This window comes from Primulina huaijiensis, chromosome 8, assembly GCF_012295235.1.
Source record: "Primulina huaijiensis isolate GDHJ02 chromosome 8, ASM1229523v2, whole genome shotgun sequence".
NCBI lineage: Eukaryota > Viridiplantae > Streptophyta > Magnoliopsida > Lamiales > Gesneriaceae > Primulina > Primulina huaijiensis.
The window spans coordinates 22,366,493-22,386,263 of record NC_133313.1 but is presented as its reverse complement, the minus strand read 5'-3'; the positions used below and the strand labels follow the sequence as shown (position 1 = coordinate 22,386,263).

General features: G+C 33.1%; 2 protein-coding genes across 2 annotated transcripts; both read right to left on the bottom strand.

Annotated features, from left to right (window-relative positions):
• Nucleotides 1–431: 431 nt before the first annotated feature.
• On the bottom strand, nucleotides 432–6,178 carry LOC140982522 (uncharacterized). The gene is made up of 9 exons (XM_073449064.1): nucleotides 5,644–6,178; nucleotides 4,957–5,116; nucleotides 4,795–4,856; nucleotides 4,092–4,186; nucleotides 3,357–3,470; nucleotides 2,839–2,904; nucleotides 2,541–2,638; nucleotides 1,995–2,434; nucleotides 432–1,856 (listed from the first exon to the last, which is right to left on the bottom strand). Exons 1-9 carry the CDS (start codon nucleotides 6,050–6,052, stop codon nucleotides 658–660), a joined length of 2,643 nt encoding a protein of 880 aa, XP_073305165.1. The 5' UTR covers nucleotides 6,053–6,178; the 3' UTR covers nucleotides 432–657.
• Nucleotides 6,179–11,049: 4,871 nt separating this feature from the next.
• Nucleotides 11,050–13,063, bottom strand: LOC140982184 (uncharacterized). Its single transcript, XM_073448600.1, has 5 exons — nucleotides 12,384–13,063; nucleotides 11,961–12,206; nucleotides 11,493–11,558; nucleotides 11,329–11,394; nucleotides 11,050–11,211 (listed from the first exon to the last, which is right to left on the bottom strand). The coding sequence occupies exons 1-5, from the start codon at nucleotides 13,008–13,010 to the stop codon at nucleotides 11,113–11,115; spliced, it is 1,104 nt and encodes a 367-aa protein (XP_073304701.1). The 5' UTR covers nucleotides 13,011–13,063; the 3' UTR covers nucleotides 11,050–11,112.
• Between the last annotated feature and the right edge of the window lie 6,708 nt (nucleotides 13,064–19,771).

Below are 19,771 nucleotides of genomic sequence, written 5' to 3'. Positions count from 1 at the left end.
TTTGGTTTATCGTAGAGCTAATATTTTTAAAATTTCTCACGTGCATGGATTTAACCGAATGTAGAAATTTTGATAATTAAAACGATGAATCTTATACGAACAGGTAAATAAATTTTCATTTCAAGTAATGAGCGAAAAATGTGGTTCTTGAGTTTGTATCTAGATTTAAATAAAGAATAATTTTAGTCACGTTAAGAAACCCGAAACACGAAAGTTTTTTTATAGAAGTTAAAACGATCTAGAGTAGTAATATATATTCACACACACGAGTGTTTCAAATTTTATAAGAATTTTGTTAAAAAAAATAAATCTAAATATCAAATCAGTTCTTAAGATGAACATTAATTTAACCTCTCTGAAAATGCATTTCAATGTAATATAAAATCTTGAAATTTATCAATTGGGAGCTATTTGAATCAGTCAGCACAGTTCATTCTTGGTTCCTAACAATATTATAGTGCTTAAACGCTTCTTAAAGTTAAAAAGAGTTCAAAACGTAAAAAAAGACTTTATCATGATTAAACTGTATTCTATAGACTTTACATAAGCGAAGTGCCGAAGTTTGTGCAACAGACCAAGCCAGCAAATCCCAGAACCTCTGTTACCTAAAATACGGATTCTAGTTATGGGCTAGCACAAAAAAGTGGAAAATAAACTTTATGCATTATAATGACCAGGCATGCCAGACAAATGCTTCCTCATTGCTCTATCCTGTCTATAATGATTTCTTCCTCCGCCTCTGCGCCCTCCACCCCTACCACCCCTACCTCCAACCTCATCAGTATCTCTCCCTGCATTTTGCTCCTCATTCGACTCTGAAACCTTCTTAATTGCACCCGACGAGAAAACCCTCTTTCCTCGACCCCTGGAAATTCCCCGACCTCTTACTTGTTCCTCAACCTCATGAGTAGCGTGTCCATTAATGGGCTGCTCATTCAATTCTTCTAGCTTCTTGACACTGCCCAAAGGAATATTTCCCCCTCGTCCAAGGCCATAAATAAGTTCCTTTTGTGCTTGATTAAGCAGTTTGGCTTCATTGTAATTGGCCACGGCAACAGAACCATCGACTTTGTAGCTGTAATTTTTACCATCTTTGACATAAAATAGAGGCTTTTTACGTGATCCCCATTTTGAATTGTCAGAAATTGAGGTTGAGCCGCCACCATCAGCTTCAGTTGACCCTCCTCTCTTTGAGGTCATTTTGTCCTCCATTTCCTCGGATTCTTCTAGCACTGATTCACAGATGCTCAACCCTAGATCATCATAAGAATCGTCATACTCATCTTCATACTCGAGCTGTGAAATAAGAACAGCAGTTTTTGCCAGTTCTTTATCTTTGGCATCAAGGATCTCAAAATCAGACAAATCATCTGCATTCTTGCGAATGAATCTTCCAACAGAAATAGATGATGAACTGGAAGACACTCCAGCATTTTTCGCTACATTGGATGACGCAGCATCTGAAGGGGACTCGATGGATTCTACTAGTTTTCCCTTCCCCTTATCATACCTGCTGACAGATGGTGCAGCCCTAGGTGATGAAATATTTTCTAGTTTAGCGTCAAGACTCTGCAGTTCTTTGTGAAGTGTTCCTTCAAGGATCCTCTGAATCACCTCTTCTGCATCCTGGTTGTACACTTCTAGACAAGCTACCAAGAAACCCCTTCCATAATCAGGAAAGAGTTCCTTAATCTGACTGATTTTGGACTCAACGATCGCTGCATTTTCGTCTGTCTGCATCGCTTTAATGGTCACTGGAACAGGAGTATGGCTTTTCAATTTTGTATCAGTTTCCAGAGGATGTTTCATGATCCCAGCAAGAAACTGGAATTGCTCATTATCCATAGATATCCAACCTAAACGACAGTTATGGTTTATGTCAAGGATCTCAAGGACATACAAAAGGTAACTTAGATGTTCACTAGAAAGGTATTTATCAATGATTAAGCTTTGCACGAACACACTATAAATGAAAACCATATTGAAATTTTTACCAGTCTGTTGCAATAACTGAATCCTACTCAATATCTTGTGATTCTTCTCGATGTTTTGGATAAGTGTATTTCTGCTTCGTTCCTCAGAAACATATGAGTGGATTCCACTGAGATCTTTTAGTGACTGTATTAGAATGTCTGCCCTAACCGCAGGGTCCTCCACATTGGCTGGAAACATCTTCAATAAAACCGGAGGAGAATCACTACTTTCAAATGCATCATCACTAAGATAACAGAAATAAAGCAATTTCCAACCAAATGTCACTATCCTAGAACATAACATCTTCAGACTGATAAGAATGTTCGAAAGCATGTCTCCCGATATCTCCTGGTGTCTATCTTTCACACCTCCAAAAACAATATGAAAGCCTCTCTGGAGATCTGGCAGAAGCGAGTCATGAAGCCTTGCAAGGGTCATGAGCAATTCTTCATTGCCATCACTGCACAGAAAATAGACCTTGATGATGTTCATTCTTTGAAAACTTGNAAAAAAAAAAAAAAAAAAAAAAAAAAAAAAAAAAAAAAAAACAGATGTCAAAATCAAACCTCCTTTCAACTGGGGAAGCGAAGAAAACAGCTGCATGTTTATATGCATTGACAAATGAATCCAATGATACAACCGCGTCATTTATGAAGTCCATAAACTGTAAATTAAAGACTGGGAACGAGTCAAACTAAAAATCTGAAGATATAATAGCCACAGAAAACAGCACTAAAACAATTCCCAACATAAGTCAACTCTATGGTAAGGTTGACATCACAATTTTTGAAGGACCAAATAAATTGACATCTTTAAGTAGGAGGGAGGATGATTGATGTAGACCATCAAACATTTTCAGATTACCTCTAGAACGTCAAAACGAAGGCGATTGGATTCTTGGTCTTTGAAACCACCAGAACCAAATAGATCCTGTACATAGAGGTCCAAATAAAACATTAGCTGTTAACATTTCAGATGCAATACAAATGAATTCATGGTATTATACATAAACCAAGATTGCATGAGAATCAAGCGTCCCGGCTGCCACAGGATTTTCATAACAGTCACCACTCACCCCAAAAGAATTTGATTTTCATAATGGGAAAACAGCTGCAACTTGTATTTTTTAATACTTCCTACGTAAAATTATTAAAAGAGACTTCTACATATATCAATTCCACACAGGAGTTGGAATCATGGCATTCCAAGCTAGCTCAAAGCTTCTACTTCTTACGGAAAGCGGAATTTTAAATAATATAACAAACATAAAATATACAACAATGCATTGAAAGTGACACGAGAAACCAGTCAAGATTCAAAAAACTTAGCTTTAACAACATGGCATATTCTTCGGGGACAAATTGCAAAAAATAAGAAAGTACCTTCAAATGGGAGTCGCATCGTTGATACATGGTCCGGACAATGCTGAGGAAATTGGACATTAATACTGGAAAGTCATCCTGTAGATAGGGTTGAGCCTTCATTGCGTTCATCACCTGGAAAATAAAAATCAATACAAGTCAGTCCTGAGTGCGTACTTGGAAGTAACTTCAGTGATTTCCTTTCATTTTTAGGTAATTCTGAACAGGAATACAAGATTTTTTTGGCCAACATAACTAAAAAGGCTTCAATCGATGTTGAACATGACAATATTGAAATCCTAACAGTGGTGTTATTTTTCAAGAGCATATTATGAATTCAGTCTTCACTCTTCAGCTCATAACTACCAGACACAACTTTTAATCTAACATACAAACACCAAGTGCAACAGCCGCATTGTAGACAGGCTATCGGTTGGTAATCATTTAAAATTAGCAGACCATGATTTGAAATCATCAATAATGCAATTTAATTCACATATTCAAGTAGCAAATTAAAATCTCAACAAACGCAAAATCACTCATTAATAAGACAGTCGCAAATTTTCAAACGGATCGACTTCAGTTATAACAAGCATGATGAGAAATAGAACTTTAAAACAGGCCATCAATGCAATTCAAAGGAACATTTAGTATCATGATGTTCAAGATAATCAAGATAGTGAAATCGAAATGGCCAGTTAATAAAGCCAAAAAAATCATAAGAAGCTATAGGGCGATTTAGTTTTTACTACATACCAATCTTCTGGTCAAATCTTCATTTTCTTGACCATATATTGCACATATATCTAATAACTTTGGCAAATCTAGCAGCTTCTTGCTCTGCAAGAGGACTATAGTATACATACAATCAGTAAACAAAGTGCGCTGGTAGCTCAATTATTCAAAGAGTGTCTACGTAGAAGAAAAACAACAGTAATGTTTTGCAATCATATAAAATTTATATTTCCGCGTGATTGTCTATAGCCCTTCCATACATCGTAAAAAAATACGACATACATTACTGGCGTACAAGACCAGATCAGCAACAACTATCTCAAGAAAATAGCAAATGTTAGCACATTGATCATCGAGCGATAATTGAAGCAAGATCATGGCCTGCTGTCACTAATATGCTGCTTACGCATCTTCGTCATTCCAATACTTTAAGAACTTGATACTTTGAGCTGCTAAGATATCAAATCGACCAGCTTCATCTCATTCGACATTTCCCCAGCTACATGTGAGCATAATGGCACACATATACTATTATTACAAGACATGAGATTGTGTCGTTACCAACAGCAACCTGATGAAGTTGTTTATGTCACTCCGCCCAGGAATCAACTGCTCATGTTTCAAATTTTATTATCAAGTGTGTGGCATCTAAAACTGAATTATACTATTTATCGATTAAGTAAACAGGATTATATATAACAGGGAGAACGAAAAATGATCACACCAGCATGATCTTTTGGACTCAGGGTATCAGCAGCCTCAGCTCCAGGATCCCGATTTGAAGATCTAAAGCGAAAGAAAATGATCATTAGATACAGAACCAAACAAACATATCAGTGCAATAATAGATGCACAGACGATAAAAATGGGTTTGATTGTAACATACAATCGATACAAGACCATGAAGACCCTTCGGCATAGCTCAAATTCATCTACAATCACTCCTGCAACTATTCCTTGGACTCCATGATATGGGAAATCATACCAACGACTTCTAAATTTCAGAAAGCTTTCAAGGAAAGCATATAATGATTCATCTGTAGACACTGAAAAAACAGGGAAGTTGTTAAAAACTAAACCGTGGCTTGAATATCAAGAAAATAGCCAACATAAAAAATAACGGAAGTAAGTGAAAGACTATACAATGGTCTGTCCGTCAAGTAATTAACCAGAACCAATGTTCTTTTTTTTTTTTTAAAATACCATTACTGGTATTCTGAGTTACCTAGAGAAGACGCGATCATGATAAAGTTCATAGTATCACAAGCAATATTCAAATTCCTAAATAACAGTTAAAATAGTTTTTAACAATTCAAATTGTACGCCAAAATTAGTAACACTATCTTTTAAAGAATTTCAATTAAATGAGTAACATGCAACAAGAACAATCCCTCATGGTAGCGTTTTCAGGAACCAACACCCACAAAGTTCCATACCAAAAGTACAGAAAATATCAATATCAAATTTTTAAACCACAAAATATTTATTACGGAACAATCCAGTTTGCTATCACCATGCAACTAAAATCATCAAAACACAAATTTCGATCATCAACATTCACACACAAAAAAACCTTCTCTCCAAAATTGTTTTGGACCGAGTTTGAGCAAACGAGACAACTCCCTATTCAGCAAATCAACAACATGCTGTGACTCCACAGGATCCAATCCACCATCATCAACCCGAAGTCCCGCAGCAACCGCCTCATCTTGGGGTAAATAAATTACAAATCTACCAGCTGCGGAGCTTTTATTCGCCCATTCCCCGTTTTCACCCCTCGTAACTCTGCCAGTCGACGCGATTTCAGCATCCCTACCGCTACCTCCATCCACGGCGGCGGCGGAACCAGCACGGAGAGAGCTAGAGAGTGTCGTTTGATGAGTGTTAAGCTTCTGGAAATCCGTCTTTGGAACAAATTTTTTCTGGGTTTTCGGGGAACTTTTGTGCTCGTTTCTGATTTGGGGTATATGTCGACTAGACATCCTTCCAATACTGAATGCTGGCGATAGGGTTTCAGAAGATGAAGTAAAATCGGAGTAGAAGCGATGGACGAGTGACGATGATCTCCTCTCCTCTCCTGTGTGCTGCTGCAAGTTCGGTTCAGATACCATATGTGCCATGAGACCCAATTTAGTATCATATTGGGCTTACAAGTTGAACCAACAAAAAGTTAGCAAGTTGAGTTCATATTGTGTGTGAGGCCCAAATTGATACAAAAGCATTGGGCCAACAAAAATTAGCAAGTTCGGTTCAGATGCCATCTGTGTGAGTGACAAATTAATATAATATTGGGCTTTGGTTTTGGGCTAACAAAATATTAGTAAGAAACCATATGAGGCCCAAATTAATATCATATGGGCTTATGTGTTGGGATAAAAAAATTAGCGAGTTCGATTCAGATACCATAAGTGTCAGGCACAAATTATATAATATTGGGCTTACGAGTTGCTCCAACAAAAAAAGCAAGTTCGGTTCAGGTACCATGTAAGGCCCAATTAATATCGTATTGGGCTTACGTTTTGGCGAACAAAAAACTAGCAAGTTCGGTTCATACCATATTTGAGGCCCAAATAAATAATAAATTGGGCTTATGTGTGGCTAAAAAAAAATTAGCGACTTCGGTTCAGATAACATGTATCAGGCCCAAAATAATATAAATATTGGGCTTACAAGTTGGTCCAACAAAAAAGCATTTTCGGTTCAGATACCATGTGTGAGGCCCAAACTATATCATATTGGGCTCATCTGTTGGGCAAACAAAAATTTACCAAGTTCGGTTCAGATACCATAAGTGTTAGGCCCTAAAATATTAGGCTTACGTGTTGGTCCATTAACAAAATATTAGCAAGATCGATTAAGATATAATATTTGTTAGGCCCAAATTAATATTTTTTTTAGTGATTTATTACTATTCAATATTTCTTTTCAAATCAATTTGGAATTTTAGTGATAGTCTACAATTTATGTTTGAGTTGCCGACACTGGATTGCATGTACTAGTATGTTGATTCATCGCCAGTGTTACAGAACGTAAGTGATTATGATTTTGATATAGTCATGCCAGTAATAACGCAAGGTTTGGGAACAGTAGGTTTGAATGAAGCGGGACCTTCTATGTATCACGTCGATGAACAATCAGCTCATACATACTCTGGGATCGACAATGGTCCTTGGGATCACCATATCACGGCTCACACCGAAGAAGACTATGCATGGGGGATGAATACAAGACGAGAATGAGATTTTACTTCAGGGGGTTGGGACCATCATATCACGGGTCCATCAGGAGTTGATGTCGTATGGGGTTCTACTAGAACAGGCCAATTGGATTTAAATTCATGGGCTGATGAGGACAATACCACAAATGTTAGACATTTTGATAGTTCTACTGTGGATGCAAATATTCCAACCCAATTACAGAACACATGCCTGAGCAAGATGATTTGTTTGGGGACAGTTCGCATCATGTAATGAATACCGATGATGATTTGTATGCTACATCAAGTGACGGAGAAGATGATCATCATGTTGACAATGCAAATGAAGGGACATCGGCCCGTGTGTTAATGTCTGGAGCGACAATGACAGAGAACATTCCTATTGCACCAGAGCAACAATTACGTGAAATTCCCCAATTTTTCAATGAAGTCTATGACGAACAAATTCCAGATTCATTTGGTATTCCTTCTGAATCACGAACAAACTTTTACAATCCTGAAAGGCCAGAGCTCGGTGTAAAAATGGTTTTTAAGAGCAAAGGTGATTTAATAGCCTCAGTGAAGGATTTTTCTGCTCGGGTTTTAGACGTGAATATATCGTTGTCCAAAGTTCTCCGACAATTTGGAAGGTCAAATGCAAGAACTGGTCCGAAGGTGGCAATTGTGGGTGGGGACTTCGAGCATCGTTGAAAAAAAGTTTAGGCTACTTCATGATCACAAAATATGATGATGATCACACATGCATGTCTACCCAAGTCGGTATAGATCACCACAACCTTGACGTAAACATGATAGCCAGTACAATTTTTTGAATCGTGCGTTGTGATCCTGCATACGAGATCAAATATGTGCGAGAAAGTATTAAAGGAAAATATGGGTATGATATATCGTATGCTAAGGCATACCAGAGTCTGAAACGCGCGGTGGAGGTAATATATGGCACACGGGAAAGCTCTGTAAATTTGCTTCCTAAATATATAGGAGCTTTGTCGAAGTACAATCCATGAACTATTTTAGAATAGAAGCATCTTCGACCGTATGACCATCCACATAAAATTTTAAACTTTGTATTTTGGGCCTTCAAACCATGTATAGATGGTTTTCGACATTGTCGCAACATAATCAGTGTACACGGTACCCATATGTACACCAAATATAAGCACAAACTACTCATAGCAGTAACTTTGGATGCCAATAACCAGGTTTTGCCGCTAGCATTTGCCTTCGTTGACGAAGAAAATTATGAATCTTGGCATTGGTTCCTCAGTAATGTTGCACGACATGTTACCAGAGGGTGTAGTGGTGTGTGCCTTATATCTGATAGACATGCAGGTATAACAAGTGCAGTGCAAGATCTCCCTGACTTCAAGCCTCCTCGTGGTGTTCATCGTTTTCGTTTGAGGCATGTTTGCTCTAATTTCAACAGTAAGTTCAAAAACATTCACTTGAAAGACTTATGTTGGGAAGCAGGGATACAACACCAAGTAGCAAAATTTAATGCGACAATAGAGGCAATTAGAACAAATAATGCAGCAACTTTCACGTATTTGTCTAACATTCCAAAAGAAAAATGGTCATTGGCTCATGATGATGGATGGAGACGAGGGATAATGACGACGAACATGTCTGAATGTATTAATTGTGTATTGAAAGAGGTTCGACGTCTTCCAATAACTGCAAATACAACACATTTTCCGTATTTTCAGCCATCTTGCAAACAAAAAATCATTACTTAACAAATATTATATTTTTTATCAACAAAATTTAACTACATATTTTAAATTAAACGAAATTTATTTGAAATGTCCGACTCGAAAAAAGAAAACGTATTTGTTGATGACAAATTCGTAATAAAACTAATTACTGTAGATTAAATAATTTCTTTTAAAAAACAATAATACTTCATAATATGTAACATTTAATTATAATAAATACATTCGTAATAATATACTTATAATAAATACATTATTAATAAGAATAAGAACAATTCTATCCTAATCCGAGATATTTACTACATGTTATAAAATAATATATACATGTCATTTTTTTTTTAATTTTACTATTATTTTTAGTTTGGTTATTAGCTAATTCCTGTCACTAATAAATATTTTTGCCACTAGATCATTTTTTCTTAAAATATATCACTCATTAACATAAATCAAAAAGTATATAAAAAACATATTGAGAATAAGTTTTAAAATTTCACGTAATTTTAACCTCCGTAATTTATAATACAATTAATATTATAATTATACATATACTATACATAAAATTTCACGTAAATATAAAGTCCGTAATTTATATACATATTCTAATTCTAATAAAACAATTAATATTATAATTATTGTAATTAAATTAAGCATATTAATTAAATTTTGTAATTATTGTAGATAATTATTGTAATTAAATTAAGCATATTAATTAAATTTTGTAATTATTGTAGATATAATATTATATCACGTAAATTAAATATAATTATTGTAATTATTGAAGATATTATATCAAGTAAATATAATTATTGTAATTAAATTAAGTATAGTTATTAAATATCGTAAATATTGTAGATATAATATTATATCACGTAAATTAAATATAAATATTGTAATTATTGTAATTAGTATAGATATAATACTATATCACGTAAATATAATTATTATAATTAAATTAAGTATAGTTATTATTATTCCAAAAATTCTAAATTACAATATTACAATTCCAATAATACAATTAATATTAAAACTATTGTTATTACTTAAAACTTAAAACTGGTATAATGAACGAACAATATAAAATATATTAAACAAAAAAAAAATTGTTACCTCTTAATATTCTGAAAAATGCAGAAGACTTACGTTAATAATCAAATGGAAAAGTTTGAAGACCGGTGCTGGAAAGAATGTTCGATGCTCGGTGATCGAAATAAATATTTTTTCTCCTAAGTTGTTCGGCTTCGGTGATAAAATGAAGAGCATCACCGCATTTAAATAGGCAGAAGACCAGAAGGGAGTCACAGGTTAATGGTTCACGGATATTGAATCCGTGATCCTCTGCCACGGACTCAGAATCAGTGGCAGACTGTCACGGATTCTTCTTAGCGACGGTTTTTGGTAAAACTGTCGTCAATAGCGACGGTTTTTGTTAAACCGTCGCCAATAGCGACGGTTTTGCATAATCAGTCGTCGATATCCCTTTTATTATTATTTTTTTAATCCGGGCAGACATGGATTCTGAGAATCCGTGCCAGTCTGGCATGGATTCGAGAAAAAAAATAATAAAAAATTTGAATCCGGGACAGTAAGTCCCGGATTGTACTAGTTTTACAAAATTTTACCACTTGTTATATTTTTACAATAATATTTATTTTTAAAAAAAAAACCTGTAAGAACCTTCATTGTTTTAAAATTAATTTTCCCACTAATATCTTTTGACTTCCTTGAATTTCTCTATCAATTTCAATCACGTCTTGATGTCAACAATATTATACAAAAATCCGCGTAATTCAGTTCACATAGTCATGTCCAAAAAGTTAAATGCATCCAAATCATTGGATACATGATCTCTCAATATACCAATTTGGGATATTTTAATTCTTAGATTACTCAATTTCTTCGAGTGCACGTGCAATGATTCAACAGAGTATTATAAGTTTACAAATTACACTTCTGTAGGAAAATTTGAATAAAGAATCTTATTGTTGTTATTATTATTATTATTTCATAATATTACAAAAAACATTAAATTAAAATTAATCCTCGACGCCGATCGAAACAAGAATATCCTCAAATTGGTTACAGGTCAGAATTTGATGTTTGTTTCAGAAAAATATTAAGACCATAGATTTGGAGAAATCTTGTGATAAAGGCCAATGTCCATTCCATTGTATGCAATTGGAGCATACATCCATAATTCATCCGAGCTTAGCAACTGCAAGAATCAAACGTAAAAATTAGCTCGATGGTCGCATTATTAAGAAATATTAATAATCGTACAGATAAATTGAAAAAAAATATATTGTGGGAACCAATTAATATTTAAGCTTACCTTAATTTGAAGCTGTAAAAAGTTTACGTAGTTAACAGCCTCTTCCAGCATTGTGCTAATGTCAACCTGATGCGTATTGCAAATTTTAATCATTAATCATATTTATGTACTTTATAAAATGAAAAGTTTACCGCATTTAATTTAATTTAATTTAATTAATATACCTTGGTTCCATTAGGTACAAGATTTTGCAAGATCTTCAATCTCTCATTGATTCTCTCTCGTCTTCTCTGTAGAATTTGGAAGAATGTTAAGAGACAACATATCAAATAGAAGATACTGGATTTAATGGGGACAAACAGGAATCGTCACAACGAATAAAAAGTTTTATATTTTATACGTAAAATTAGTTAGGCAAAAACTTGTGTGAGACGGTCTCATGGGTCGTATTTTATGAGACGGATCTCTTATTTGGGTCATCCATGAAAAAGTATTATTTTTTATGCTAAGGGTATTACTTTTTATTTTGATTATCGGTAGGGTTGACCCGTCTCACAGATAAAGATTCGTGAGACCGTCTCACAAAAGACCTACTCAATTAGTTAACATTTTTTTAAAAAAAATAATAATTAAGTCAGACCCCGTATATTAAGATTTTGAGAAAATTTGAGATGGTCAAGTATTTTAATTACCCTTGCATAAAGGCTTTGCGGATCAGTTGCGGAACCCCTGCTAGCTCTTGCTTTCCCTTTCGAGTTTTTAGCTTCCGAATTCGACCCTTCATTCAGATCCTGAGAAGCATTTGAATCATCCTCAGAGCTGCAACTGCTTGAACTCTGTCCATTTACACCACCATTGTTCTCTTCTCCGACATCGTTGTTGTTTTGGACAGCTTTCTTGTTCTTTTTCGACAGCATATTCGTCTTATTTTTCTTTGCCTGTGTTCAAGAATTGATGAAAACAGGCACATGGATTCAAAAACTTATATTTTCAAAATAATAATAATAATAATAACATATGAAAGAGTCAGCGTTGCCATTGCCTCCTGCTGGATCCAATGGTGCCATAGAAGCACTGTTGAAAAAAATACCATTAATCTAAATTCTTATACTTACATCTCCTGAAGCCCGAGATCTTTTCCTCGGACTTTGGGGTTGATTGTCCTCAAATTTATCCACGCGGGATTGATGAACAGTAAAACCCTTATCCTGATGATCAATCTGAAATTCGGATCTTTCATGCTTTTTCTCGAGCTGCATTTCTTCACAAGATTCACCATTCAGCGTGTCACGAATTCCAGCATTTCCCACTTGATCATTGCATATTTGTGCTTTCAGTTGGAGAATTTCTTCCATCATATGATCAGTAAAAACAGGGACGATTAAGTTATCGTTTTTGTAATCCATCGGATAAGTATCTCCATGAGCATTGCTGGTAATTACATCTTGAACAAAGCTAAAACCATTAGAGTGGTAAAGCTCATGGCCTGATAATTGATTAAGTAAAAGGGCACTGCCAATTTCAGTACTGCTCTTGATACTTTCTTGTAAATTAGTGAAATTTGTAAAGAACAAACCCTCATCATTTAATCCATCAGCCAAGAAATTTGATGGGATCAGGCCATTATTGGAGAAAATGTTGGTGACGTTGAAATGAAGCAAGAATTGATCAGGATCTTCACAGGAAAACATTTTGCTCAAAGTTTCCGTTTCTTCGTCAAGAAAAGCACCAAATGACCCCATTCTGTAGTTATTAATAATTAAAGAAGAAAAAGGAGGGCTTGGTGAGGATTTGAATTGGTTTTTTTGGTGTGGAACATAAAAAATCTGTTACATGTATTTATACTTGGGGCAAGAGAGAATGAATGGAAATTAGTAATTAGGATTGACTTGAATCTTATATTATTCTATATGTAAAACCAAATGATTATAAAATGGTTTGGTCCCAGCAGTTTGTTTGTACTCCTAATGTCATAGGTCAAATATGGGGGCCAAAAACAACTCATTTGAAGACCTAAATAACTATGGCCTTATTAAATTTGCAATCCTTGATGAGCTTAAACAATTGTACTTTGCTCAAATTTTAATTAAAAATAAAGGATATTGTTAACTGTGTAGGTTTTATTCTGCTATGGGTAAATATGGCATGGAATCGGCCTGCTTAAGCAAGCCGCAAAACACCTCATTTACTCGGGTTAGACTGATCCTATCATATTAAATTAAAGTCCTTTTTGTAATTCTATATGTGATTTACAAAAAAAAAAAATAAATGTAAAAAATTGTCTTCTTCAAGATATTAAATCGTCAATTTATTAAAACTCTCGCATCCTTTTCCCGGCTTTAAACACAAATCAGATCCACCCAAGATAAGTGATGTAATCGAAAGAATCACAAAAACTCCTTTGAGACGGTCTCACGGGTCAATTTTTGAAATGAATATTTTATTTGGGTCATCCATGAAAACATATTATTTTTTATACCAAAAGTATTACTTTTTATTGTAAATATGAGCAGAGTTGACCGGTTTCGCGATTGTAGAATTCCTTGTGCAATTAACGAGTAACTTAACCTTTTACCAATGTATCAAAGACAAAAACCATCAATGGCAATCAAACAAAATGCATGGAAATCTAACGGAACTGCTAATTAATAAGAACTTCATCTAAAAATTGAGTACGTAAATATCACATTTTCATTTAAAAGAAGATCGAGTCTTGTACTTTTTCTGGTCTAATCATTTGATGGAAACTAACAATGATTTATGAGAATGTTAACGTGATGATAACAATATGATTTGGTGAACGCAAGGGTAAAGGGAAAGAGTATTGGGAAATAAAACGTCGTACAGGGTCATTGGTAGAACGTGGAATTATTGGTGAATTTTATAACAAAAAATTAGAGGGAATTAATTATGCTGATATAAATAATAAAATAGAGAAGTCGTGGGGATTACTAGAGAATTTTAAATCCGACATTATGTCCGTAACGCCTGGTCTTTGTCCCTATCATAACATAAACCTAACCTATGTTTGTGATAGTTAAATCACATCTAAGATAGTTAACGTCAAACCTAACAATTTTCAAGTTAATTTCACCTAAATAATTAATTATGTGGTTTACAGTTGACATTTTACTTCCATCCCAAAAAAAAAAAGTTGACATTTTACCTTGTTTTGGTTTTTTCTTACAAAATTGAACAATCTCGTTATGACGTCTTACATTTCATTTAGAATCCATAACTTGATTAATTATGTATCAGTAATTGACAATTGGAGTGTATAAATCGGAACAAAGTAGATTACGATTAGTTGCGGGTTTTCGACTTTAGAGCTTCAAAACTAATGACATTTCATTATTATATTTCATATCGTAAAAGATGAATGTCTCATACACCCAAATGCATAATTTTAGTTTTTTGATAGAAATAGTTAAGATAATGTATTATTTATATTTATTGAGAGACTCATGTATTTTTTTATAAAAATAAAAAATAAAAATCAAACACGCGAGACGTGCTTTTATTGAAAGCAAAAGATATGAATACGCGAGGTGGCCGGAGACTAGGTTAAAACCTCTCGGAAAAAACTCATGCCAAGAACCGGACGAAAACGTGACAAAGATCCCAATGTGTTGTTGATGATTTAATGATCCCATTGAGTCAGGTTCAATAATATCATGTTAACAAAAGATTTTCGTAGAATTCATTTATTCATCTAAATATATGAAATATTTGCGACATATATGTCATATGCACGTTTTATATATAACTGTCATTGATCATTATGTGTTTTATTTTTTAGTTTAAATTAAAGTTTAATAATTGAAATTGTTTACCCAAAGATGGAGATTATTTTACTGGAATTATATATTTGGTTATTACTCCAATGCATTTTGCATTATTTATCTAGATCTTTGTCTTGACAATATCTTCTTTTATACTACTTTATAGCATAATTTTGTAGAGTTTATTAAAAAATATTATTCTATATGATTTAAAATTTTTGTCGACAACATTATTTTAACAGAACAATCGAGTTTCATATTGAATAATAGTATAAAGTTTTTCTTGGAAAGAAAAATANTATTAACGCGCCGTAGAACTATTTAAGCCGCATATATGTGTAAGAATAAGATGGCCTTGTAAATTAGGAGACTTTCTCGAGCGAACATGTCCCATAAGATTTGTCCAGTTCGAATTACATGGCTAATGTGATTGCAAGCCACTGCGTTAGCCCGAAATTTATCTAGTTCACATCGAAAATTAGCAGTTGGATGTTTCATCGTCATTAAAAAAAAGTGGCCTTGTAAATGAAAAACATCTTTAAATTTTATGTATAATTATACTTCAAAAAATATATTTTGTATTTTATATATTATACTAAACGTTAAATGAATTATCTACAATCATTTTGTAAAATCTTTAATAAACCTCGGAAATTAGCTTTTATTTTGTTATTATGTTACTCTTTTATAAAAATTACATTATTAGCTAGGATAAAGGAACACATTGATTAGAAAATAAATTTGGTGCATTTTGGATCGGGGATTTAAATAAAGAGATATACGTATTGGAATTAATTAAACTAAAAATTAGAAAAACTAGTGTACAAACCTTAGGTTTGACCCCCTTACACTACCATAAATGAATTGCTAATTATGTGGTGCGATGAAAAATTATTAACTAATTTGCAATAATTTAGTGATAGCCCTATAACAAGCATGGAAGGTATTGCACTCAATTAAACTATAACTAAAATATATACATTAACCAATTTCTATTAAATAATCGCCAATAATATAATATAACGTAGTTTAAAATTTTAAAATGGCATGAATTTATGTTTTGGCGTGGAACTCACTGAAGTTTTCACCATACACGTACTTTGACAAGTTTTGCCTTGTGTTAGGCACATGGGAGCCGGAGCTCAACGTTTATAAACTAGTTTTTTGATAGCAGGAATTTTTATATTTGAGTCGAACTTTGAAATTATGCCCGTGAATTATATACTCAAATCGAAAAGCTATAATATACGTACGATTTTAAAAAATTACAACTATTGAAATTTTTTTAGAACAAATAACCAGTTTTCATCAGTAATACTGCATTATCAAGTTCTATGAAAATAGTTTTTTTTTTTTTTAAATTGTTTCTCTGATAAAAATTTATAGATATTTCAACTAGAAATGATACCTGCCGAATAAAAACGATGCATTGACCCACATCTTTGGCATTAACTACATAAAACATCGCACTCACAAATCTGTAAATTTACCATCTTAATAGCAATTCTAATATTGTTGAAATCATAATTCACACATGCAATTACAATGCATCCATGAAACACAAGAAATTCAACATCATAAACAAAATAAAAGTTCTAAAAAAATTAGTGGCAAACAGGCAAATCTTCNAAAAAAAAAAAAAAAAAAAAAAAAAAAAAAAAAAAAAGCCAAAATATGTGAAATCAACTAGTAAAGATCAAAGAAGAGACAAAGTCCTGACTATATCCAGCTTGTCCCTACAGTCTAGATTGGCTTTGCACTTCAGCAAATCGTTCAAGTAAAAAATTTGATCGTTCACTAATTGGTGTCCATTCTGGACAAAAAAGAAACATAGCAATGCACAAACTTCTGAGACTGGGCCCTCTAGCACTCGTTAAAATACTAAAGCATAGGAGGATAAAGACACTGAAGAGAGAGGAAACTGATCATTGATCTTTTATTATCTTTATCTTTGTACTTGGGCTTAGTTTTGTTTATTGTTATTTGAATAAAGTGTACGTTAGTTATTTTCATTGTTTTTAATGCTCTGATTAAATTTGAGTGATAAATGACATTTCTGCACCCGTGTTGTCAACATTACTAAAAACAATCAAACTAACAAGATCAAATTCAGAGAGATATATGTTTTCAAATTCAGGATGAGTTAAATGGAGGTGATTGGAGTTGAATCAACTTGCGTGGACTTTTTGTGCTTATTTTGTCCAGAAAGACAAAAAAAAAAAAAAAAGTGATTGAAAGGAAACATGTTTTGCCTTGCAAGACAATTTATTTCCTAAATTCTCTTTCATTTTCTGATAAGATTTTGCACAAGATTTGTCTTTCTGGAATATTCAGTCTTTTAAACTCTAGATTTGATCTTTAATATTTAAAAGAATTTGTTTCTTAATGAAAACACATCTATATATATTGAAGAATAACGGGTGCATTGAAGTGATGTGAGATGAGCGAGACACGAGAGAAGAAAGAGAACTCGTAAAGACGAAGCATCGTTGTTTCAACACAATGACGTGTTGGATACACTTGAAGACAACACTCGTACAAAGTGTTGATTGAAGAAATATTGTTTTGTTGCTCGGAATTTTGGTCACACAGATTTGCATTCTTGTGTTTTGGTTATTTTTGTTACCACGATTTTTTTCTAGTGATTATTTTGCCTTGATACATCGCACAAGTATGTTCACTTATGCATAATTATTTATGTGTTATTTTTAATTAAGTTATTTATTCGTGTGCTATGTTATTATGTTGCATGTTGTCACGAGATATTACAACATCCAATCACAAATGTTATATCTGATGCAAACTCTTTACCATTATGTTTAACAAAATACTTTCAATATATTTCAACGTAAACATAAGCAATAGTGCATTGTTCAATACTTTTTTGCAAAGATCCTTTTTTAATGTAAATATTGTCGTTAGGATGAAGAAACGTAATATTTAAGAAACACTGTATATATATAATATAATTAACTCCAAGGTCGCTAGCTTGCATCGATTCTCTTCAACCCTAATCAAATGTAAGACACACATATACATAACCTTAAAGATTATTAATCTTTTAAAAATGGAGTTGCGCACCGCCCATTCCACGATCTCAGCTACAAAATGTGAAGCTTTAAATTTACAAATGAATAGTGGGAATAAAATCTACTCGGTTTTCGAAACGGTGAAGGGATAAAAATACAATGAAAATCCGATATTGTTCTCCTGGATGGGCTAGCTGTGGCCGGCTTCGCACGATTGGTTTAATTAAATTAATTTAGGGTTTTTGTCTGTCGGGTCGGCGGAATATATCACCAGTGGGTTACAAACTTTTAATTTTGATGGGAGAGAGAATGACAGCCAATCTTTGTCTTCGAACTACCACACGATGATACGTATAGTGTTGCAAGCACAACCACCTAGCTAATTAATTACCTGGTAAAATTTTCACATGTATATATATATATGAGTAGGTCTCGTTACAACGTCTCACGGATATATATGTGAGACGGGTTGACCCAATCTATAACATATATAACTAACAAAAATTGATACTTTTTTAATGAAAAATAATACTTTGGATATAAAAAAATAATATTTTTCATGGATTGAGTCGGGCCAAAGATCCGTTTATAAAATAAATAAATATATATATATATTGATCATATATTGGTTATCACTAAATCAAAAATTTACGAAAAGTAAGAATTTTTTTTGGGATGGATAAAATTTCATTAATCTGAATTAATAATGATTGTATAGGTGAATGCAAAGGTGGTGTGGCTTAGATGTTTTTCCAAGACAATAATACGGCACGTACATACCAAACTTTCATTAAATCGAGCGTGTAATAAAAAAAATGTTATAGTGACTGAATTAAGAGAAAGTTTGAAATTACATAAAAACTTTTGTGAGACGATCTCACGAGTCGATTTTGTGATATTGATTTTCTATTTGAGTCACTAATGAAAAAATATTATTTTTTTTGTCAAAATTATTACTTATTATTATAAATATGTGCATGATTGATCCGTCTCACGTATAAAGATATGTGCGACCGTCTCACAAGAAAACTGCTATTAGAATTACTATCTTTCTAATATAGATAGATATTGCCTCATAAGAAATTGGTGTTTCAATAATTTTAACATATAGTCGGTTTATTAGGGGGAGGGATATATGTTAATTTGACGAAGATGGTCGATTTAAACTACAATGTGAATATTCTGCATATTGAAAATTTTAAATCTTATAAGAAATAAAATTAAATTTTTATAATATATTTATATATGCGTGTGTGTNTATATAGATACACACACACACACACACATTCAATAATTATTTGAGTCAATAATTATTTGAGTCAACAAATTCCGACTATCACGTCTATATTAACCATAAACTTGGAATCGTGCTGCTATTGAAGTCTACTAAAATAATAAAAATGTAATTGTTCTCTCCCACTAGAAGCTGGAATAATAGTCTTAAAGCCATAATGATTGAAACGAAATAAATTATTTTTAAATATCATGATGGCACCAATCGTACAGTAGTTCTTTGGCTTCTCAAACAAATTTTAAGCTATATGTATTTACACACATTATTTATACGAAATGCATTTACAGTTGTTTGCCAAAAATATTAAATGAATATATGCCAATTAAATTTTGTTAGCATATAATATTATAAATTAGCTAAGCATGTATAAAAGCATAAGTTTTTATAGGTAATGCAGA